Consider the following 24,959-nt stretch of genomic DNA (forward strand, 5'->3'; position numbering starts at 1 on the left):
CACAATTCTCACTGCTACTAACAGTACATTAAAGGGACATTCCTGAGTTTGCTGCAATTTGTAAAATGTTATCGACTAACAGAGACTTTTTAACGATTGTAATTACATATCAAATATATTTTTCTGCATAAAACATTAGTGGCTGTACATCAAACGTGTTTCTGATCGCTCTAATACTTGTACTTTCAATTTATTTCCTAAAATATATATTTTTTAATTTGAAAACAAAATCCAGTTTGGACTTCTTACAAATATTAAGACGACCAAAAACACATTGAATACACAGACACCGATATTCGAAACAAGAAACTATATTTAATATGTAAGTTTAATTGTAGAAATATTTTATTAGTCGGAACCATCTTCAATGCAGCAAAACACAGGAATGTCCCTTTAAAATAGTTTGACAAACACATATTTCAGTTTCGTTTGTCCTTAAAATGCTTCATCTCCCATAATGATGTATTTTTTCTGCGTTAAATAGATGCCAAACATGTGTAAACGTATGACTGGTCTAACTGCTGATTGCAGACGTAAACTTACAATGTTTTGTGAAAAGGACCTCAGGCTCAGCCCTATAATTTGTAAACATTTGACATCCAATACTGGCAATAGCCAGTGTGCTCAAGTGGTGTCGTTAAACACAAACAAACTGATTTATTTATTAACCAATTTTTGCACACATAACACTTGTTTTATCGCCACACACTTTTTGTTTTAATGTTACGACATGCTAAACTGAAATTATTGCCATAAATATTTACAGGAAACTGTAAGTTGAACTGCAACTGGGTATAGTAAAATCAGATGCGAAATTTCTATGGTACGAAATAACGAGATATTTTAATCTAAACGTCTTCTTGAAAGTTGAAACTTAAATAAAGTTAAGTTACAAACAACTGTTTGTTTATGTTCTTACATTGTCACTGAGATCACACATCTTGAATGAAACAATGATCATCCTTCGTAAAAAAAAAAAATTGGGATTACTTTTGATGGCTGAACAGTCCTCGGCCAATTACGGAATGCCCGGTATAATTCGTGTCTTACGACTGATTGGTTTGGAAATAAGCGATGTATTCCGAAATCTGAGAAACTGTTCCGAATGGTTGTGACATCTGGTGGTAGTTTTAACAGTAAAGGCCAATTACTCTCATATTGGTCAACACCAAGTCGTCTGCTAGGAAAATGGTTTAAAATTTTTAGAGACATCATGATCAGGTTTTTAAGGCTTATATTACATATGTATTTTTTGTTGATGCAGATGTTTGTTCATGTAATCAATGTATATTTATTTTATTGTTACTGCAGATAAATGTATATTATATTGTTATTTTTGCTCTGCCTATATGCGGGTGTTATGCAAATAAATTAAAATAAACATACGAAAAGAAGAAAGATAATAATAAACAAAGTTCATGATTTTCTAATGAACATGGCGAAAATTTTATGTTATATATGCATTTGTTATCAATCAAAGTTTTTTTTGCTCTACGTTTATTTTTTTTTTTTTGAAGGGTGTGGTGTCGACCGGCCGCCCTCCTTTAATTTTCACCCAGTGAGAACACTGTATATGCATATATATGCATTCCATATATAATATTATATTATAATAATTATTCACATAAATGATGCATTGTCAATATTTCTGTCTGTCATTCAGTTTGTAAGACGTGGTTAGGCCATCAGTCTACAGGCTGGTAGGTAATGGGTTCGGATCCCAGTCGAGGCATGGGATTTTTAATCCAGATACAGACTCCAAACCCTGAGTGAGTGCTCCGCAAAGCTCAATGGGTAGGTGTAAATCACTTGCACCAATCAGTGATCCATAACTGGTTCATCAAAGGCCATGGCTTGTGCTATCCTGCCTGTGGGAAAGCGCAAATAAAAGATCCCTTGCTGCTAATCGGGAAAAAGTAGCCCATGTAGTGTCGACAGCGGGTTTCCTCTCAAAATCTGTGTGGTCCGTAACCATATAACTGCCCAGGGCTGCGTACTTGTACGGATTGGCCGTATTTTGTATGGTTAAAAAGCCGACTTGTACGGCATACAGACTTTACGGCCGATTGTACGGGTACCATCACTGCAAAAATACGGGTTCTTAATATATTAAAAAAAGTATTTTAATGTGCAAATTATGGTGAAATAAAGCTTTCATTCACATACTTTCTTATTCTTGTACTTTTTTCATTGTCATTGCTTAAACATCCCCTCCGTTCAAAATCGCCCCGTGGAACACATGCACTGACCCCAGTTACGCACACCTGCAGCCGGCATAATCGATCGAATTAGCAAATGGCTGTACATGAAGTGACATCTGTTGATACATTCCTACTCGAGACAGTGCAGAATGCAGTTGTATTTATCAAACGTCGAGGTTTCTCTCCCCTCCACCCTTGGGGGCTGTGCTGCATGAGCTTGGCCGCTTGGCCAATTATCGTGTTGAACACAATGGGAGCACGGCTATTGTCACCTTGTATTATGGTGACAATAAACAGAAGAGATCGGAAAGTAGGAGGAGATGGCGTCCCACGGCAGCTCAGAGGGGACCAAACCAGGCGACTCAACCGCCAGGGGTGGTCCCTCCTGCTTCACAGAAGAAGACAAGACCGGCAGGGGCGGTTCGGGGGGGGGGGGGGGGGGGGGCAAAACCGGCAGCTCAACTGCCGGTGGCAGCCCCTTCTGCGTCACCGCCCCCACTACTAGGAAGCAGCAGACGCCAGGAGCGGCAAAGGGGGAGCCAAAGCTGTCAGCTAAACTGGCCTCTCCCCCTGCCAATGGAAACAGGAAAAGTGTCGTCCGCACCAACCAATCCACCGGCGTCTCCACGAGTTGTTGCGACAGCGGTTGCAGAGCGTGAAGCCAAGAAGAGGAAGGTGTCGGTCCAGGACTTGTCCGACACACAGCCCACGACTTGGCAGATCGCACGCAACAAGCTTCCTTGACGGTACCGCGACTGTGAAGGGGGAGTTCACTGCGACCTCTCAGCTGCCAGGCCCCTTCGTCACCAAGAGCTGGAGACCAACACCAACTGGTCAAGGGCGGTACCAGTTCCAGTACGTCGAGGGAAGTCGCACCTACTATCTCATGGAAATCAGACATGGATAATCCAATAGTCCATCGGATTATCAAGCTGATACTTCCGGAAGACTACTCAGCAATACTTCGGGGAGAGTGCTACATCGACCTGCCTCACTTCTTCCCAAAGTTCCGAACCGATCATCCCATCAATTCACCATGAGTTTCGCTGCGCACCCTCTCCTAGGACACGCACTTTCTTTTTAGGGCTTATGGTATTTTTTATTTTTTATTAGCATTTGCCCTATAATTATTTCCACTAATTTGTCATTAAAATAAGTCCAAATATTTTTTTAATAATATAAATATTCACTATAGTCCGTCCCACAGCGAACACCTTTTTTCATACTATGGTAGTATGGAATTTACTACTGTACATGTTATTTATTTCTGAGCTGATTGATCTGTAAATTGCACACAAAAATAGTTGTGGTTTTTTGTTGTTGTTATTTCCAAAACACTTTTAATTTTCTCTTACTTCAAACCAAACAAGTTACAGTCAAATCCACTTAATTGCATAGCCCTGGTGTGTGTCAAACACTTGTTATAAGCACTACAATGAGTCTTGTGAGATATGTCAACATTGTACATCGCCTGTTTTAGTAACCGCTTTTACTTTTTTCTTCTTTTAATATTAAGTTTTTAAGCAACATAGAACATTCTGCTTTGTTCTCTGTGCAATTACAATTGTTTCTGGTATAATATTAAAGGTCTGTGGAACATTTTATGATGAAATTTTCAAGATTTTTTTGGTTTTCGTATGCAATTACCGGTAACCGATGTTTGTCGTTATAAAGCTATTCAAATATGCAACATAATTTGTATTGATTTAATGCTAAACAGTTCTGTGCAGCCAAATAATATGCAAATAACCGATTTATGCTATAAACCGACATGCAATAAAGTGGATTCGACTGTATTTACAAAATACATTTTTATAGAATGATGGAAAAGACTATAGATTTTTATTTATGTTCTGTTTTACACAGAATTCCTTTAATCTACTGTTTATGCCTAATTAAAGTACATATAGTTTTAATTTTAACAGAATAATTATGCCTTTTTAAACTTGTTTTTGTTTTCCTTTTTTAATATTAGGTTGTTGGACGATTAAGAAACTATAAGTGTCATGGAAAATCTAGAGTTATTTTATAATTCACTTTTTACTAACCAAAGTATGCTACTGTTGGATTTGGAAGCTGCAGTGTTATCAATTGAAGAAAAGCAGTTAGGTTAGTACCATAAGTATCTAGCTGTTTTATTTGTATAAAAATATTATTAAATTGATATGTCTGTAGATGTTTTATTTTTTTTGAACATTGTTGATAAGTTATTTCCTGTGATCAAAAATAATATATCACAGTAGGCTATTAGAATTTACCATATATGTTTGTAATAATTTTTTTTATATATTTTCATTTGTTTCTTTGAATTATTAATTCATATTCTATATTTAGGAAAGAAGGAAACCCTTTTGTATGTTTTTCAAACAAGTCTTGATGATCTTCCATTTGACATGAATATTAAACATTTAACATGAGTATTTTCATTATGACAAATATATTTTGTTTAGTTTTGAGTAGTATAACCTCAGTCAATTCTTTTCTTGTGTTTCTATTGACTTTGAAGTAATAGTAAGTTCCATTGTTTAAAATATTAGGCTTGTTATGTTTTATTTTATAGCAATGTTGAAAAGTGTTCTATCAGAGTCATCAGAGTTTTTGACAAGTTTTCTGGTGAACTACAAGCACATTGGATTCAGTTGTTTTTGTGTCCTGTTTTTGCTTGTTGTACTTACAATTACTGTAAAATGCTGCCAAAATCGTAAGTTTATTATTTTCTACAGAATATATAAATATCATTTAATATCTTTTGATAGAAATACCAAAAAAAAAAGTACTGTTATTCCTTTCAACAAATTAGTCATTCAAAGCTATCAACAATTACATGTGTACCATATTATTATATATGTTTGATTGTGTTCTCATAACTAGTAATTAATAACCAACTAAACCTTTTATCCTACTAATATTATTACACAGTGTAAATTAAGTGTTGTTTTATGTTTGTTACAGAATAAAAATCAAAAATGCTAATTATTATAAATTGTTGTTGGTTTTTTTGTCTGCTTCTACTTACATTTTGGAAAATTCAAATAGGAAAATCATCTCTTCAAAAGGCACAGTCACAAGAAGCAGATATTAACATCTTCGACCTAGTTAAAGTAAGTTTATCTGATGTATACTGATGGAAAAAACTAAGGGGAACACATGGTATTTTAGACCAAATTTAATTCACAACTGATGTAATGTGGGTTTGAATGTCAGTAATATGGAATTGACTGCCAGTAACACAGTTAACTTCCTGACAATGTGGATGATGGCTCTGGTTGCAGTCAAAACTTGCTGTTACTATTTTTGTATTCCCTTATTATTTTTTCCATCAGTATACTTAAATTTATATTAGCTTGTTATGCCAGTGTGTTTAACTTACGTATATGTTAATTTTATAAAAATGAAACTTGATTTATTATTTGCTGATTGTCATAAGTGAAGTAAATGGGAGATAATATTGCATTAATTGCACACACTGCACTGGACATAACCAGGGGCAGGATGTAGCACAGTGGTGAAGCACGGTCGGTTTGAGATCAGACCCCGTCGGTGGGTCCATTGGGCTATTTCTTGTTCCAGCCAGTGCACCACGACTGGTATATCAAAGGCCATGGTATGTGTTATTCTGTCTGTGGGATGGTGTATATAAAAGATCCCTTAATTGCTACTAATAAAAAAATATAGCAGGTTTCCTATTTGAGACAGGTCAAAATTACCAAATGTTTGACATCCAATGAAATCAATGCGCTCTAGTGGTATTAAACAAAACAAACTTTGGACGTATAACCAGAAGTTAAGGTGTACCATTTCCTTGGTCATTCTTGTTCTTGGCATAAGTACATGTATGTGCATGTAATTTAAATAACAAATTATTAAAGTCTATTCCACCTTGTTTTCTTTTGCCATCAGTATACTTAGGAGTAAAATCATACATTAATGACAAACACAACATAGGACATTACCAGAAGCTAAAATGTACCATTTTCTTGAGTTTTTCTTGGGTGATTAAAGTCCATTCCACCTTGTTTTCTAGACTGCATATGAAACTGGTCACACAGAAGAATCCATCAGATTGATTGAGAAGTTAAACTATGATGTGAATGATCGCTTGCCATCATCTGGCCTCACACTGTTTTTGGTAAGTCAGTAAAAACGTAGATTGAATTTACTTTTAAACTTTGTCCAATAGTTGTATAACATGTAAAGTATCAAGTAGACTGCAGTATGCAACTTTGAAATGTTGTGATGTATAAAGTTAAAATTGTTCATATCCACTTAATTGCATATCTGTTTATAACATAAATTGGTTATTTTTAAATACATAAATGTATAAAGAGATGAAATGTTTACAGATATCGGCATTCTTTGTTATGGACACAGTGTTTTTTCTGCAATTAAGAGTAAGATAAACTGTCTACTAAGCATTTCTAAAGTTTACTGTTGGTTATAACCTGCAAATGGGGCTCTGCTAGATAATCGGTTATACCAGTAATTAGAATACATTTTACATGCACCGGGCTATGCAATTAAGTGGATTTGACTGTTTGCAAGCTAACATTTAGATTTGAGAAATGAATATTTATTTAACAACACCTCAGCACATTAAATGTAGTTAATGGTGACGGAGATATTGTGTTGTGGCCTTACACCATCCCACCAAGCTGTGTTGGAATCACTTCTGGGATATGGATATTAACCTTTCAATGGGTAGATTGACTAACCAGCATGCAATGTGTTACATGATTGGTCTCACTGATGGAATTTTTCACTGTTATGTTAAAGACTACGGGTTTGGTGTTTTTCATCCTGATATTGCAGGGCTGTGGAAATACATGCAATCCTTTGCCTGAAAGGAGCCAAAAATAGATGCCAAGTCCCATAGGGAGAGTCATAATAATTATAATTTTACATCAAAAAGGGGAAAAAGTTCATAAAATTTAAGAAAACAAATTATCCAACTACATGTATTAGTGAATTTTCCTATTTATGATCTCAGCAGGTTAGTAAATTATATGGGTTTTTTGCAGTGCCACAGGCCTGTTCTTGTTTAAAATAACAAATTATACATGTACATGTACATAAACTGTATTTAATTTTGTTTGTTTAGTGTGCCTGTTTGAGTGGTAAAAAGGAACTGATTTACTACATGCTGACAAAAGGTATTTATTTAGTGAACACATTTTTTATTAGTTTTATTTACATTTTTTGGTCAATTTATTCTATATACAAAAAAAAAAAAAAGATGTTCATGTGAGGAACTTGTTTTCATTTGTTTAGCTGTCATAGAATTAACATGTACAGATATGTGTGTGTGTGTGTGTGTGTGTGTGTGTGTGTGTGTGTGTGTGTGTGTGTGATATGTGGCTCACGCTGTAACAAGTCTTGTGACTTCATTAATTCCATTCAATAGACATTGGATTATTTCTCATTCCATCAATTCATTTCATATTTCAACTTATATCCAATTAAGGTTCAAGCACATTGTCCTGTGCACACACCTCAGCTATCTGGGCTGTTTGTCCAGGACAGTGGGTTAGTTGTTTGTGGTTAGTGAGAAAGAAGAGGGTGTAGTAATCTTACACCTACCCATTGAGATGTTAAAACTCACTCTGGGTGGGAGCCGGTACTGGGTTGCGAACCCAGTACCTACCAGCCTTATGTCTAATGACTTAAACATGACACCAATGAGGCCTGTCTCATTCCATCAATGCTTCCCGATTGATATGCTGAAGGTCATTGTTTAATTCTCAATGATACATTTTACATTTTATATAAATTTTCAGGAGCTAACTTGACGACGACTACTAGGGATGGGGATTCTGTTCTTTACTTGGCCACATTTGGAGTTCTCAATTCAAAACATCCCGACATGTCTGTATTGGAAATGCTCATCTCAGCAGGTGAACCCATTTACTTATTGTATTTGTAAATGTTTACAGGTTAGCACAGTATTCTGAAAAGAAAACTACCATATCATCATGCAGGAGTTCAAACCTTGCAACTTCAATTTTTGCTATTTACAAAGTTTGACGCCCAAAATACAATATTTTGTATGTAATACTATATGACTTTTGAGAACAGTTAAATTTACAAAATGTAGGTAAAATATATTGGTGTGAAGTTTGAGAATAAAAATACTAATCTATAATTATATTATGTTTTAAATTTGGTTAACATAAATATTTTCTTGAATTTTAGGCTGTGAAATAAACCGAGCCAACAACAAGGGATTTACTCCACTGCACCAAGCTGCCAGTAAAGGAAATGTTGAGATTATTAAATATCTTCTTAGCAAAGGTGAATCCGTTAACACTTCTACTACTGCTACAGCTACTAACATCATCATGACTGCTTCCACGTTTTTTTTTCTAAGATGGGAGTGAATAGCAGCAAATAGACCAATATTGATATACTGATGGAAAGAAATATGGAAACACATGGTATTTGAGCCTACATTTATTACAATAGTTATGTTTGTGTAAAATACAGAGATGTAACGCAGGATTGACTGTAAGTAACACAGTTAACTTCCCAACACTGTGGATGAGGGTTTTGGCTGCAGTCAATATTTGTTGTTACTATTTATGTGTTCCCTTATTTCTTTCCAGTAGTATATTTCCATTGTATTAATATGAAAATCTGCATTAATACGTGTATATCAGTTGTAAAGTTTGGTAACGTGTTAATTTGTGCTTGACATTTTTAACATCAGTACAGATAACAGATGTGAACAATATATATGGTATATACATTGTCATGTATTAATGTTTTCCTTAGTTTAAATGTAAATTTGTTTTTTTATGTTCCAGGTGCAAATCCATACAACTGTAATAAGGCTGGAACATATCCAATAGACAGTGCCGTTAATGCTGGTATGTACAGTATTATACATCAGTTATTACATCCAATATACAATATATATTATATGCAGGATCTTTATAAGAGCATTTGAATATAGTCTCTACTTCAGTTAGTAAAAACATTACAGCCTTTCGAAAACGGGTGGCATCTCTAAGGGGATCAGAGTTGTATGACCTGTATCTTGAAGAATAGTTTTGAAAAAAAAAAGTTTGAAATTTTCCATCGACTGTTTAAAAGTCTGCTTAGCTTAGCTTAGTAACTTGGTTAACGTGTCCATATACCACTAGGGTTTCGAACACGCCTATCCAGAGTCCGGCCTCCGATCATCTTCATAAATCAAGGCTAATATTCGTTCCTCGTATTCAGCCTTGATACATGTAGTCAAGATTACTGATATCCACTACTAGCGCCCTCTATTGGAAGAACATTTGTAACACCGATTATGTCCCTTACACGATGACATTGCTGACCAATCACAGCATCGGTAACATGTGACAATTTTGAAAGCAATATCAAAAATTAACCGCCGGACGCTGACGCTGCCATCTTTGTTTACAATAACAAGGGAATCTATAAGGAGCGTTGCAATTCGTTGCAATCAGATCTCATCGCATCCAATGAAATTTAAGCATTTTGTGGCACGATTTCTTGACATGTATCAAGGCTGAATACGAGGAACGAATATTAGCCTTGATTTATGAAGATGGCCTCCGATAGGATCAGGGGTCTGACTCAGGGACAGGGATATAAAAGTCTGCCAGACTTCATTGGAATCCAAGTAGGTACATTGTTCTAAAAAGTGATTAATTTGTTATGGAATCCATAATTTATTACAAGAAATAAATGCCAGTAGTTCCTTTATTACTCAATTTCCTAGCAACATCACAAATAACAAATGTCACTTATCTGGCTGTTCTGTATTTTCTTGGACCCTTCAGAGATGAACCCTTATTGAAGATTGATGTGACTGCATTGATAGTTACCTCTTCAGTTTTCTTCTGTACTAGTAAAACAGTTTAAAGTAGCAGATCTGTTGAAGATTAGTGTACCTGCAAATCTTTCTTAAAGAAGGCTTTTTCTTTTCCTTTTTTCACTTAGGACACTTGAAAGTTGCAGAACTGTTGAAGATTGATGTGGCTAACCCACATGTGTGGGAAGTGGTTGAACCTCACACACCAACCAGGATACAGCTGGGTCTGCAGTCCCCTCACTGCAGGCTTCTCATGGAATCATCAAGACGACAAACATTTAGGCATATACTAACTTAAAGATTCAAGTGTTGATGAGGCTGTTGAAAAAAAAAACCCCACAACTCAAACTATATGAGGGTTAAACCCGACACGAGTATGTTTTAAAATTTGTGGATGGTTCGAGATGAAAAGCTAAAGAGTCGGTGGTTATACCATACTTGTGTTAATAATTTTATAATTCCAACATAGGTTAATCTCTGAACTCCCATTGTTTAGTTACTTCTAGAATAACCACTGTTTAATTAATTCTAGAATAACCATTCACATTTCTTGTCCACTGACAGAAGTTGCACACAAGGGGCGCTACTGGATGGATTTCCTGAAGACTTTATGTGTGTTCCCCTTTGGATAAGAAGAATCATTTTAAGTCGAGGTCATCATTGGTCCATGTTTTTTGATGACATAATAGAAATAATAATTAGAAATGGACTTTGACTGGCCAAACAATATCTTAACATCATAGCCATGCTGTACTCCCCAGTTTTCAAGATTTGGCTATTCGATACTGTGGGTTTTTTGTAAAATATTTGTTTTCACAATCTGATTTTTGATTTGTTTTGGAGCAGTTGATTTGCAGAATTTGTTATTTTTATGAAAACATGTTTTTTTGCTGGCATTTCCATGTTAATGTTATTTGGTTTATCATGTAATTTGGTTTTCTTAATTAAGATGATTATTAATAAGAACTTAACCAATTTGGTATTAAACATCTGTGTTTCAGAAAAACAGCCTTCATAATTTTGACCCATGGTCAAAAAAAATAAAAAAATAAAAAATTATTTGGTATTAAACATCTGTGTTTCAGAAAAACAGCCTTCATAATTTTGACCCATGGTCATTTTGACACTTGGCATAGAGACACTGAGAAGGTAAACTCATGGCCACCACACAGGCTACTCCTACCAATTACTTTAATTTCAGCATTTTCACTTTCATTGGAGTTATTTGTTTATACCACCATAACAGCATCCTTTGGTATTGTTTTTGTCAGTAATTTCAATATAAGCTTAGTATAAAAAGAAAATGCATCCTAGATACATATTATATCTTACAAAAGAGATACCCAACTAGTAGGCCCCATATAAACAGATTAACAAAGGAATAATCAAATGAAGACAATAAAATTTTATTCTGCCTTGTGCCTAAAAAAACAATTCTGGGAACACGACTTAAAAATATTAGGTAGGGCCAGTCTAAAGTTTAAAAAAAACTACAATTGTACTCTTTTTTTTTTTTTTAACTTAAAATAAAATGAAAAAAATAATTAGGGTAAGCCCTTTTTTCTTAGGTAGTCGGTCTGAAGAAACATTTTTTTTTTTTATGCCTTAATGGGCACACCACAACTTCACTATTCTATGTCTATATTGCATGTCTCGAACAATTTTTTTCTTCAAATGTGTATTAGGGGCTGCAGCAGAGGTGAGAGCCGATAGAGCCATGGTCTCCTCTTTTTTCCTGTTACTGTGCTCAAAAGTCTGGAGATGCCATAGGCCCTATGTTAACATCTGATATTTAAACTTGTTCCAGGTGAGCATGCCTCCGAACCCCCACCAACAGGTTCGGGCCCTCAAATACATATACATATGTTCTCGTACTCTCTCTCTCACACACACCACAACCTTGTAATTCACAGCACACTACTAGTACCCCTACCCCACCCCCACTTTCAAAAACACTCCGCTGGCCCTGTACATGATTTTAAAAGTTGTTTCTAAAACACTTTATTTTAGTTTTGTGAACTTGATTAAAAATTAATTAATTAATCAACAAACATGGGGGGTAGGACAACCCACCAAAACTCTCCCCCTCACCAAAAAGTAGTGAACAAAACACACAAATAAACAAATGTCCACATAGCATACATGAAAGAAAGAAAATATAATATTTCAACTAGATTTTATTCAAATAATATATAAATAATTAAATTTTAAAAAATCCACAAACCGAGAATGGATAGGTTTTTAGCAATGACATACAAACATCTCGTTTTCCAGCGATTCAGTGTTTTTTGTTGTATTTTGTCATATAATAGATCGGTTATGCAGTCCAGACATTCTTTGTGCAATGCCTCATTGTCTGAAAAAATATGACCACTTTTTCTGTTCGTACAGAGGTGAACAAAGTAATTTTATACAACCAGTGGCTTCAAATCACACTATCGAACAGCTGTTTAAAGCAAGACTATAGGGTGTATAGTAACGACGCAACCTCTTTTCTGGGTGTTCGCCATTACACACACTGCCTAACCCTCCCAAACTCTGGATTTATCCCAGTTTGCCTGTACCAAAAGTTCTACATTTGCTTATCCATTTATTTGGCATGTATTGTCATCTGGTGGCCATTTTGTTAATTTCTCCAGGATAACATTATATTTCCTTTGGTAATATTTTCAGATCAAAATGATGCCCCAAAATCACAATCAAACCCATATACAGTCGAACCTGGTCTAACGGTCACCTGTACATAATGGTCACCTGCCTATAACGGCCACTATAAATCCCCCCAATGCATTACCTTCCATATTTGACCTGTACATAACGGTCACCTGTCCATAACGGCCAGCGGTCACTATTTTTCACACAAAATCACAGGTTGAACCTGCTATAATGGTCACAAGATTATCGTGGTAAAGACGTGTTTTTTTGGTTTTTTTACCCTGGTTATGTCTTTACTTTTTCAATCATCTTAAAAATTATAAATTAAATGTGTTTATACAGCCATGTCTGTAGTTTTGAGTTTATTTTCTGTAGTAAAGTTCCATTGTAATTCTCTGATCGTAATTGAAAAACACTCAGTAACTTCCATGACACGCAGTTACTGGTGGTGTAATTCGATTGGTTCTCGGCATCCTCGCTGAACAGTAGACGACTTCCCATTGGCTGTACAATAATGTAATCTGTATGTATGGTCACTCTATTGAGTCTCGAGAAACCAAACAAATGAGTATTATGTTAGGTGTTTCCTTGCTTCTAACCAGACATGACTGGTAAATAAACATGAATAGCTGAAGGTGCCGGTCATTGCAGATGTCCCGTGTTCGGATTTTTAAAGTGACTCCTGATCTTATTCAGCTGTAATAAACGGTTAGACTCCACTGAAGGATTAGCGGTGTCATTAAACACACAAATGAGCTAATCATGCCACATGGGTAATAACCTTCAATTACATAAAATATCTTCTGCAAGTCAATGTTCGCGTTTGCGATATATATTAACGAATACATTTGTATGCAAAATGCCACCGAAAAATAGTACTGCTTTAACATTAGAACAGAGAATCGACGTTATTAACAAATCTGACAAAGGCAATTTAAGTGTGCGAAAGATCGCCGATCATTTTGGTGTAGGATATTTTCAGATTAATTCTATTTTAAAAAGGAAAGCTGATGTTCTAGCCGATTTTGACAATAATGTTTCAGCCAGAAGAAAGCAACAGGCAATGAGGAATGGTTTAAAAATGCGATATCTTTTTTATGACAGTTGTGATATTCTTTAATATATGAGTTCTAATTTTGAACTTGTATATAAGGGTCACCTCTCTATAATGACCACTTTTGTCAGGTCCCTTGGGTGGCTGTTATATACAGGTTTGACTGTATAAGTAAAACATAATACAACAAAAATGCACAGTTTCAGCTTATTTTAGACATTTGGTGCACATTAGTCATGATTTCTTCTTATTTTCTAACATTTCATTAAGAAATTCTAAGTAAACTTTTTTCTGTGGTCCAGATGCAGCAATAAAATGTCCACCAGGATGTTGCAATATTTTGGGATTCTGATAAAACTGCAATAAATCTTCACTCATGTCTGAAATAAAAACGTAACTAACATGAAATCAATAAGTAACTATAATAATTATTGTGTTTGTGTGCAACTAGGATGTAATTCAAGCATTTCATGTTAGGTCCTCAATTGTAAAATACATGTGAAATTTTAATAAATATGAATTTCCAAATTTATGTCAAAATATATAGTATAATGTACTGATATTGACCACAACCAAAACCCTTGTCCACATTGTCAGGAAGTTATCCGTGTTACTAACATTCAGTCTCACATTACTTGCTAACTTTCAGTCGCACATTACATTGTCTTTTTACACAGACAGTACTATGCTAGTAGTGAATTAAATTTGGCCGACAATACAAAGTGTTCTCTTATTCTCCCCCCCCCCCCCTCCAACTAGTATATTTACATGAAACTGATGTAGGAAAACAAATGCTAAAAGAAAAAGAAAAAAGAAATCAATTTACTTAGAAGTACCTTTTGGAATAACTTTATCTGTATCACCAAACACATGCAAAGTGGGAATAGTTACGATGTTCTCATAAATAGCATCATGGGGTCTTTGCCTGCTTTTGAATCCAGCAACAAAGATGGCAAAATCAAACTTGAATGTATCTGTAACATTAAAAAAAAAGAGACTGATAGAAAATGTGTTGTGTTATATTAAAGGGACATTCCTGAGTTTGCTGCATTGTAAGATGTTTCCAACTAATAAAATATTTCTATGATTAAACTTACATATTAAATATATTTTCTTGTTTCGAATATCAGTGTCTGTATATTCAATGTGTTTCTGATCGTCTTAATATTTGTAAGAAGCCCAAACTGGATTTTGTCTTTAAATAATTTCGTACGTACGAAAAAAATATATTTTAGGAAATAAAATCAAATTTAACCTAGTACAAACGATCAGAAACACGTTTAATATACAGCCACTAATATGTTATGCAGGAAAATATACTTGATATATAATTACAATCGTTAAAAAGTATCCGTTAGTTGACAACATCTTAACAATTGCAGCAAACTCAGGAATGTCCCTTTAAAACAAAATTAACCAAGGGGTATGCAATAACATGTTCTGTTACATTATTATATTATGACCATTCTTTCATCAATCCAGTAACGGTCTTAACAAATTCAAGCATCTAATCATCTATCCATTCATGTTTAGTGACTTAGTAATAACAAGCGGCACTCTTCAAAAAGGTTCCCATTCCAACTATCACCCACACTTGGTGAAAAATTAATCTGAAAGCTTTCTTGTTTGTAAAAATCTATACCAAGATCACTTTGTTTTTTTAAGAAACTGAAGCGACAACAGCTGTCTTCTTTAGTAGTGTTGAAAAATGTGTAGAGAAAATAAAACGTATAAACATTTGTATATTTTTGTAGGTAATGTATTACCGTATACGCAAATATTTTCGCGGCTAAAATAATTCGCGATCGGGCTCTCATTTTACATTTTCGCGAGGAATTATTTTCATGACTGTGTCCCCTGATAATAAAATCAAAATTACCCATAATGGCCATATTTCATTTGCCAAACTCTTTTCAATGATGATTTCAAGCACACACTTGGACATATTACCATGCTGTCAGTGAGACGTCAGTGTTGTATGTATGTAGACATGTTATCGATGGAACACGCACATGGGATACAGAAAATTGAAAAACGCAAATATCAGAATAAATAACTTTTAATTATTGATGGTACCCACAAACTTCCATTCAAGGTTACAAAGAAAACAAACAAAACTGAGATTACGTAACAACAGACTTACACCCAACTGTGTGTCATTTCGACCAAATTCATGTGACCATGCAGGTTTACAGAACCACGTGACCTTGTGGATAATTTGGTGGTAAAGACTAAGTGCAAACGAAATTCGGTATAAATTTAACAGGTACCTCTGACTTCTTGTTTTTTTGTATCCATCAAAATTATATCAAATCGGAAATAACTGCGCATAATTAAATTCGCGGTGCTGTCAACGTGTTCGCGAACATTTTTGCGTATACGGTAGTTATAGTTGGATTAAAATTATGTAGTGACAAACTAACCAGGTTCTTGTTCCCTCAATCCACAAATCGGTGACAGCATTGCAGCACCTTGACTAAAACCTAACACTCCATCAAATGGGCCCTAGAATGTTAAAGAACTGCATCTATTTTTTCCACAAGAGATAAATAATAATTAAAGCTAATAACAAAACATATATGAGATTAATCTTGAAAGGTCACCATAGCCAACTTCTATATGAGGCAATGAATTTAACAAGAAATCTTAACTTTTAAATCTAAAAGCAGTCTTAGTTTAAATTTTTCAATATAGGTTATGCAACTGTGTGCAACATAGTTCATTCTGTCACGGTTCTTGTTAGCTTGTTACTAACAGTATTGTCGTACATTAGCATGGTTTTTTCCCCCATGACTTCTGCGATTAATTGCTTAATGTTTTTTCACCTGCTATTTTTTCAAAATAACCTTATTACAATCAGTCCCTCCCATCCCCTTAATGCTTTGTAATGAATCCCACAATTTCACTTCTATCCCCACCACTAATTTTTAAGCATTTTGTAATTGTTGAATGACCCCTAACTAGACATTTGAAGACCAATGCAACAGTGACTCTAAAATATCTTCACTTGTAATCTTAAAAATTAAACAAGTTTATTTTGCATGTTATTAACTCCATGGAGGATATTTTCTTACATTCAGTTTGAGTTTTGTCAATGTGGACTATAGTGGGATGGGGTGGTGTTTTGAATGCAGTGATACCTGGTCAGCAAAAGCTTGCTTGATTACTTGGAGAGATTCTTCATAGCCTTTGCAACATTCAGTCTCATCCTGAGCTCTGTAGTAGTTGTCTGCCCTTGAAAACCACCAGCCTCTCTGATCTAAAACAAGAGAGGTCATTGGTCTTTAAATCTGTTTGAAACCATATCAGTTGGAGAAATGATTTAGTTGTGTACCATTTAACACACACAAAAATATCCATCCCACTAACATGTTAGTTTTCTTGACCTGTTTATTTTAGAATAGAACACAAAATGAGTGTTTTATTCAGGGGATTTTTTTTATATGAAACTTGTTTTATTACATTTATAAAAAAAAGTTCACCAATGTTACATTTTTAATGGTTTAGACACGTGCAGGCAGGAGGTAGCTAGTTCTCATTCATGTCAATGCACCACGACTGGTATATCAAAGGCTGTGGTATGTGCTATCCTGTGTGGGATGGTGCATATTAAAAATCCCTTGCTACTAATAGAACAGTGTAGCTGGTTTCTTCTTTAAGACTACAAGTAAAAATTACCAAACATTTGACATCCAATAGCCGATGATTAATAAATCAATATGCTCTAGTGGTGTCGTTAAACAAAACAAACTTTAACTTTTTACACCCGTGCACCAGTTTAAAATCTAATCTACAAGCACAGTGTTACACAGCTAAGCATGAAAGACACCTATAAATGAACAACTAAGATACAGAGATCCCTAATTGCACGAGTCTCCTCTGGGCTGTCATGCCACGACCTGAATAGGTCAGGTCCTTCTGAGGACCCCATGAACAGCCTAGGGAGACAACCAGCATCATGAAGGTCTATAAATAACGAGCTACTCTTGAACCACTAACGAGTTACACTCGAATTCCAAAACCTATACTAGCTCAATTTTTACCTTTCGACCGACCGTTCAAAATTGCGCCAAATTACTCAACAAAACTGCGCACCTTTTCTCTTTGGCACATCGCTCCACTCAAAATTCCATAGCACCCAAAACCCATCCGCCTGCTACCGATTCAATCGGACTGCTGGTGCTTCCTTGCACCTGCCAGTGCAGACGGTCCCTTCTCCTTCCCCCCCCCACCTTTCCTGTCTTGGACAGAGAGGCCGGCACCTGTGCCCACGACAGGCGTGCGCTACAACAGCTTGCTCTGAACGTGCACGTAAAACCCTTTGACCTTGACCTTGACAGAGATCCCATAGGCTTTTTGGGCCACAAGTATTTTGCCTCCAATGCCAGTATTGGAGATACTAAGTAAACTAAACATAAAATGTTAGAATATATATTCCTTAGTAGTAATACACAAAATGGAAACATTAAAATGTCCCATAAAATACAATTACCTTCTGAATTGTCTGCAGTATCACCATCTTCTCCAGCCATAGGTGGAACCACATTAGGGGCAGAAAAAAACACTGAAATGTAAAAAATTTAAATGACTTTTTCTACACAAATTGTTCAGTTTGGTTTTTTTTTGTTCAAATGAATGCACAATATAGAATTTCAGCATATTACATGTATTAACATTCCTTAATTTCCACCAAATCACATGTTATTTTTATTATTTAACCTATTAGAAAGATAATCTATGCTATTTTTCCCGTGACACTCCATTCATGATATAAAAAATTATGAAAATGTCATCAAACTCAGGATGCCTTCTCCAATGCTCTGGGATGTAATAAAGTATTAAAAAGATGACCTGTTTGTCGTATCAATGGCTTCTACAAATGTCTCATCATAACGTACCGAGTTCTGCGTGTTTCTTTACAATCTTCCTAAACGCTCCAGTCCTCTCACGGAATGTTTGTGCATTTTGTCTGGAGGTAACAAAAAATAAAATTAAAAATTCAACAGACAATATGTAAATTTTAATACATATGTAATATTTCATAAATATATTATTCATTCAAAATGACATATGTAAGAAGAAATGTAAACATTTAAAAAAAAACATATTTAACAAAATTTCACTCTAACTTATATCTTTGGATTTAAGTCAACAGTTGATGTATTATGCAAAAGCTTAAAAATATGATGCTGAAATATCATTACATATATGTATTAGAATAAACAAAAAAGATTGTGTACAACATAATCAGTGGAATACAACATTTATCTATTTGTATTATACAGAATCATAAACAAAAATAGTAAGGCCTTATGGAATACTGATGGTGACATGACATACTAATCACAATTTTATATTTGCTCATTGCTATTTGCATACTGCTGTATTCCATATGACATGCTTTTAAAAACTCACCTATATCCATGAAGGCACAATATCTGCAACCAAAAAAACACTAATGTTTTAAAACATGGTTCATTAAAACAAACATTACAAGTTTTCATACACCAACTTATTATTTAAACAATCAGAATTTTAGTTTTTTAATACATGTGTTATAGGGCCTAAACAGACTAATGATTACTGAATGCAAAAATGGTGAGTTAATTAAAAACAAAACTTGAATAATTTAACTAATAACTGTCTATTATTATTAATAGTATTATATTAGGCATCAAAATAATCAACGTGTCTGGTAACCCATGTACAGGTTACCACAAAATACACACCTGGTAACCTATAGCTTACTGTGCATATTTATAATTCCATTATTATAAAATCCCTTCATTTACCACCATTCTCACTGTACTGATACTGTATTTGTAGCTAAATAACACTTAGGTGATTAAAATTTAGGTGCTGTAGTTTTAGTTTTAACATGATTTCTGTGGAGAATGAAGTACCGTTCTCGACTTTCTTGATATGTGGTAACCTGAATGACCGTTATTGACTTATTTAGATGCCTGTTGTATTATAAAAAAAAAAAAAAAAAAAATAATATATATATATACTCTTCAAAAAAAGAAACGCAAAAGGGTACAAATGGGTTATAACTCCGATTTTATGTTTCCTACCGGTTCATGCTTTGTGAATATAAGGTCATTGCATGTCCCAAACACATTCCCACGGTTACATTCGATAAAACGCAGCTACTGTACAATAAAGTTCCAAAATGTGAATATTCGCAAAAACGCAGCCACGTGCAAACCATGTCACCACTGCACGTGCGTTGTCTGCACATGCAACATGAACACCGACAGTATAAAAGTGCAGGGTGTTCGCTTGCCTGGCCTCTGTATCTGGCCGACAGTTGACAATCCAGGACATGCCACGTCTCAGTGAACCGCAGAGAAACAATGCCATCGGCCGACTAGACGCAGGCGAATCCAGAACGGCCGTTGCCAGGGCATTCCATGTGTCCCCAAGCACCATCTCCAGACTGTGGGACCGTTACCAGCAACATGGATCAACACGTGACCTCCCTAGATCCGGTCGACCACGGGTCACTACCCCCGGGCAGGACCGCTACATCCGGGTACGCCACCTTCGGGAACGATTGACTACTGCCACCTCCACAGCTGCAGCAATACCAGGTTTGCGCAGGATATCCGACCAGACCGTACGGAACCGCCTACGTGAGGTAGGAATTCGTGCCAGACGTCCAGTTCGAGGTGTCATCTTAACACCACAACACCGTCGACTCCGACTGCAGTGGTGCCAGATTCATCGACAATGGCCTCAACTGCGATGGAGACAGGTGTGGTTCAGTGACGAGTCCCGATTTCTGCTCCGACGTCATGATGGAAGATGTCGCGTGTATAGGCGTCGTGGTGAACGTTATGCGGCAAACTGCGTGCAGGAAGTGGACAGATTCGGCGGGGGTAGTGTCATGGTGTGGGCAGCCATCTCACACACTGGCAGAACTGACCTGGTCCACGTGCAGGGCAACCTGAATGCACAGGGCTACATTGACCAGATCCTCCGGCCACACATCGTTCCAGTTATGGCCAACGCCAACGCAGTGTTCCAACATGACAACGCCAGGCCTCACACAGCACGTCTCACAACGGCTTTCCTACAGAACAACAACATTAATGTCCTTCCTTGGCCATCGATATCACCGGATTTGAACCCAATTGAGCATCTATGGGACGAGTTGGACCGACGTCTCCGACAGCGACAACCACAGCCCCAGACCCTGCCCGAGCTGGCAGCAGCCTTGCAGGCCGAGTGGGCCACCATCCCCCGGGACGTCATCCGTACTCTGGTTGCTTCAATGGGCAGGCGGTGCCAGGCAGTTGTCAACACACGTGGAGGCCACACCCGGTATTGACTCCAGATGACCTTGACCTTGGTGGTGTGTCCTATCACTTACTCACAATGGACTAGAGTGAATTGTGAACAATCCTGCAACATTTGGTAATTATCGGACTCACCATTCAATAATTAAATCAATTCTCCAAATGTTACGACAATGTGGTTTTGCGTTTCTTCTTTTGAAGAGTATATATACTAAATCACCCGAAAAAATGTGGAGGCAAGAAATCTTGCTAAACAAGAATCTATCCAGTCTGCAGCTCGTCGCGTTAAAACGTGTTTGTGCACACTGCATGTGCTTTCGCGGCTCAACTTGGGGATCCTTCACTTTTGTTGTTTTTGTCAACGAAGTGAAGTTTACTACTGGGATGTATGCGGCCATTGGAACTGATTGAATGCTGGAATGCTTCTCGTTTCGACAGTCTGCACCACCAGGTTGGATTCTTTTTTAGCGTCATTTCTCCGTCTGACTATGTTGACTTGTATTTTTCGTGACTCGTATGATGGCCATTCTGCAAAACACCACGGTTGTTCGTGTTTAGTCTCTACATGCCCGAGCCTGTCCTAGCAGCACTGGAAGATTGACTGCCCCACTCTAAGAAGAAATAGGAAGTGGGGTCGGCCCCTACTACTCTTTTTCTAGACTTTACTTTGTTTTATTGTGATACCATCTCGTATCCTCCGGAGTCAGGCCCGTCCGCACCACTATACCAACCCATGATGACTGGACTATACCTTAGTCTGATTCTTTTTCTCGTTCAGATGGATCCAGCTTCTCAAAATCTCGTCCCTACAAGCTGTGCACCCTAACGGTCTTAACGAGGCCACTCACGTGTACATATAGATCGGATTAAAAACTTTTAGACCTTCGTTCAAAAGTTTATGTAGAAATTATTTTCTTTTTTTAATATTATGAAATAGTCCGATCCTCTCTTCTTTCTCTTATTTATTTTTGGACTGTCCTTCTAAAATGCTCCAAATTATATAAATATTCGACCGAGCAGTCAATTCTTTTTATTTCAGGCTTTTTTGGGGGGTTTTGTTAAATTCTATTAACTTTTTTACTAATTGCTATTTTCAAAATTCTGCCCATTTTCAACTCTACTACCCCCCCTCCCCCCCCCCCCCCCCCTCCCAAGTCAGGCCATCGATCTTATCTAATTTCGTTTTGACCACCCGATCTAATCTAGTGACCAAATTTAATAGTAGAATTTTCTTTATTAATTATATTACAGATGCGCATCAACATTTTAAAGGCCCACTATTTAATTTTTGGATGTAAATTTCAAAATTGTCCGCTAATTTTTTTCTGTCCCGGGACAAGCCCCTGGCTATCCACAGTCAGGCCCCGGGACGGACATGCTCGAAACTCTAGTGGTATATGAGCATGTAAAAATTATTCGCACTCGCACTCATTGACCAAAAACGACAAAATGGAGGACTCTCAAGTTGAGCAAGCAAAAGGATGTGCAGTGCCACAGGTGAAACAGACATATTACTGCAGCGAGCTCCAGACTGGGAATGTTTAATGGATAGCACAAAGGGATCTTTCAGGCATGGCAGAGCAGGGGGAGGGCTGGGAGGGGGCTGAGATGGATTTTACTTGTAAAATGCAGGAAATTACATTTCAGACCATCTAGTTTTCAACATTTTACAAGGGAGCATACTCCAAAACCCCTAGAAACTTTGCTTTGTGCCTTCAATCTCAGTCAGCACCTTCCCCCCATCCACCCACCCAATGTTTACGTGTTTCTGCCGTGTCTGTCTTTTTATGTATGCCTTTCCACAGAGGAAAATATATACTATGAAATTTAGTATCCCTGTCATTGGGCAAACAAAGTAACATGAAACAAAACACAACATTATTGGGTTCTTTGAGGGGTCTCGATCCTAATCACCACAGCACCACAAGTGAGTGTTCTACCACTTAGTTACATCCAGTTATATGTGTATAAAGTGAGTGCTGTCAAATATCAGATCTAGGAAGGCATTGAGGAGCATATGTCACATGTAGCCATATGAAATGTTCTAAAATTCAAATCACACAAAAAGCATTTTAAAATTAAATATTTTCAATTGAATGGGGGTGGATACATGCATGCACACAAACTAGAAAATCCCAGGTTTATCCACTCTATATCCCATTCATATCCACATTCTCACAAGATATGTTTAATTGCAATTTCAATATTAGTGGCATATCCAAGGAGGTTTTAAGGTGTAAACTTTCTCTTTAGTTGGCAAGTAAAACAAAATACACCTTTAATTTTTTTAAACATTTTCCTCATAAAAAATAATGGACGCATTCTGGGGTTTTTCTCTCATACTAACCAGTGCCCAACAACTGGTATGTCAAACACTAGTATGTGAAATTATGTTTGACATCCAATAGCTGATGATTAATAACTTGGTGGGCTCTAGTTGTGTCGTTAAACACAACAAACTGTTTTCAAAGTAATCTATTTATCCAGAGATCAACATAACACAGTAAAGGTAACAGTAGTTCATCAAGATAAACGTCTCTCGCACATTTATTATTCAATTTAAAATTACTGTGATGTTTATTGCTGTGCAAGTCCAAGAAATGTCAAAATATTAAAAAACGGACCGTAGATGTTTACCTAGTGCATGGGGCACATTAAGGCAATACTTTTCTTTTAACGTGCACGGCCAGTTACTTCCCTCTATGTAGCAAATTTAAAATGGTGGGGATATTTTTTAAGGTTGTCGTTGAAGATTTATTTTGTTAATAATGATGCAAGTACATCAATTGGGATTTTGTGAGTACGGTTGGTTATACATTTTTGGTTTGTGTGTCCATTTGTTGCACTATTTTGGTTGAGAAACGGTTAAAACATGGTGTCACACGTTTTGAATACCAGCTATATTAAGGGTATTTACAGAGATCCGGACATAGTAAAAACCACACAAGTTTACTACGTCCCTCGGGACTAATGTTTACCTTGGTCAACTAAGGTAACAGCTCATTACTGATAAAACTACATAATACTAAAATAAAATAAAATAATGATTTTAAAGTGATATGTTAACTACTTAAACAGTGTTTCTGCCAGAAAGAAATTTTTGGGTATGGCGCTATGTTATTGAATGCAACCACGGTAGGAGTTTCCTTTGGCACTGTCACTATAAAGAACATTATAAATACTTATCATAGAGAGTTAGGGTTAGGGTTAGTGACAATGCCAAAGGAAAGTCCTTCCGCAACGACAGTGAACAGGGGCTATAGGGGGCCTCCTCCACATAGAAAATGGGTTACATTTAGGGTTAGGCTTAAGAAAATCATACAATAATAATAAGAGTTATTGATTTTGTCAAAATGTTAACTTAAAAAAATAAAAATTTGAGTATGGCGCCATACCCATTTTACCCTCTGGCAGAAACCCTGTTAAATACAGATAGTCCAAAAACAGACTTGAGGTTTACATAGAAAAAAAAGGTGGGATACACTATGACTATCATAAAGCAAAACCAAACAGTGCACACCTTCAATAAATAATCGCCTTCATGTCCTGCCATCTCTTTGATTCTCTTTGATCTTTAACACTCGGGTTACACTGTCAAATGTACGTTACAATTCAATGTACGCTGTCATTGAGAGACACTGCAATAGCCTGACGTTTAGGAAACCGATATAATAGCTGTAACAACTTAAAATCAAGTTACCAACATGTTCTGCGTGTCACGCAGGCGCAATATTTGTTTTATTTTTTACATGGGAATCGTTTATGATAGACACCGGAAACTTTCGCTTTGCAAAAAAATTCAATTTCAGGCTTACTTTCCTACCCAATATATAAATTTTTTTTAATAATAATATATATATATATATATATATATGTGTGGATTGTGACCTCCTCACCAGATCCCCCACCCTCCCATTCTCGGGTTA

The 24,959-nt window shown here is 36.3% G+C and overlaps 2 protein-coding genes across 3 annotated transcripts; one reads left to right on the forward strand and one right to left on the reverse strand.

The window, feature by feature from the left end:
* The first annotated feature begins 1,113 nt into the window (after window positions 1-1,113).
* Window positions 1,114-13,023, forward strand: LOC121382168 (protein VAPYRIN-like). 2 transcript variants are annotated; one of them, XM_041511680.1, is made up of 10 exons: window positions 1,114-1,221; window positions 4,177-4,310; window positions 4,762-4,902; window positions 5,238-5,302; window positions 6,226-6,330; window positions 7,300-7,351; window positions 7,976-8,092; window positions 8,391-8,489; window positions 9,002-9,064; window positions 10,152-13,023. In XM_041511680.1, the coding sequence occupies exons 2-10, from the start codon at window positions 4,208-4,210 to the stop codon at window positions 10,319-10,321; spliced, it is 915 nt and encodes a 304-aa protein (XP_041367614.1). In that variant the 5' UTR covers window positions 1,114-1,221; window positions 4,177-4,207; the 3' UTR covers window positions 10,322-13,023. The 2 variants fall into 2 exon arrangements, with proteins under 2 accessions (XP_041367614.1, XP_041367615.1); XM_041511681.1 differs by lacking the exon at window positions 1,114-1,221 and having other exon boundaries at window positions 3,536-4,310.
* On the reverse strand, window positions 12,183-24,803 carry LOC121382169 (esterase OVCA2-like). Its single transcript, XM_041511683.1, has 8 exons — window positions 24,554-24,803; window positions 19,148-19,170; window positions 18,631-18,701; window positions 18,225-18,296; window positions 16,873-16,991; window positions 16,156-16,237; window positions 14,569-14,706; window positions 12,183-14,112 (listed from the first exon to the last, which is right to left on the reverse strand). Exons 1-8 carry the CDS (start codon window positions 24,584-24,586, stop codon window positions 13,967-13,969), a joined length of 684 nt encoding a protein of 227 aa, XP_041367617.1. The 5' UTR covers window positions 24,587-24,803; the 3' UTR covers window positions 12,183-13,966.
* Between the last annotated feature and the right edge of the window lie 156 nt (window positions 24,804-24,959).

Source organism: Gigantopelta aegis, chromosome 9 (assembly GCF_016097555.1).
Source record: "Gigantopelta aegis isolate Gae_Host chromosome 9, Gae_host_genome, whole genome shotgun sequence".
In the NCBI taxonomy this organism is placed as follows: Eukaryota; Metazoa; Mollusca; class Gastropoda; order Neomphalida; family Peltospiridae; genus Gigantopelta; species Gigantopelta aegis.

Excerpts from the sequence above, each read along its gene's own strand:
- LOC121382169 (XM_041511683.1), bottom strand. The coding sequence starts at position 24,586 with ATGGCAGGACATGAAGGCGATTATTTATTGAAG. Across the intron at positions 18,297-18,630 it reads AAAGAAACACGCAGAACTCG|TGTTTTTTTCTGCCCCTAAT; the intron begins GTACGTTATGAT and ends TTTACATTTCAG. Across the intron at positions 14,113-14,568 it reads AGATAAAGTTATTCCAAAAG|ACATGAGTGAAGATTTATTG; the intron begins GTACTTCTAAGT and ends TTTTTATTTCAG.
- LOC121382168 (XM_041511680.1), top strand. The coding sequence starts at position 4,208 with ATGGAAAATCTAGAGTTATTTTATAATTCACTTTTTACTAACCAAAGT. Across the intron at positions 4,311-4,761 it reads AATTGAAGAAAAGCAGTTAG|CAATGTTGAAAAGTGTTCTA; the intron begins GTTAGTACCATA and ends TTTATTTTATAG. Across the intron at positions 6,331-7,299 it reads CTGGCCTCACACTGTTTTTG|TGTGCCTGTTTGAGTGGTAA; the intron begins GTAAGTCAGTAA and ends TTGTTTGTTTAG.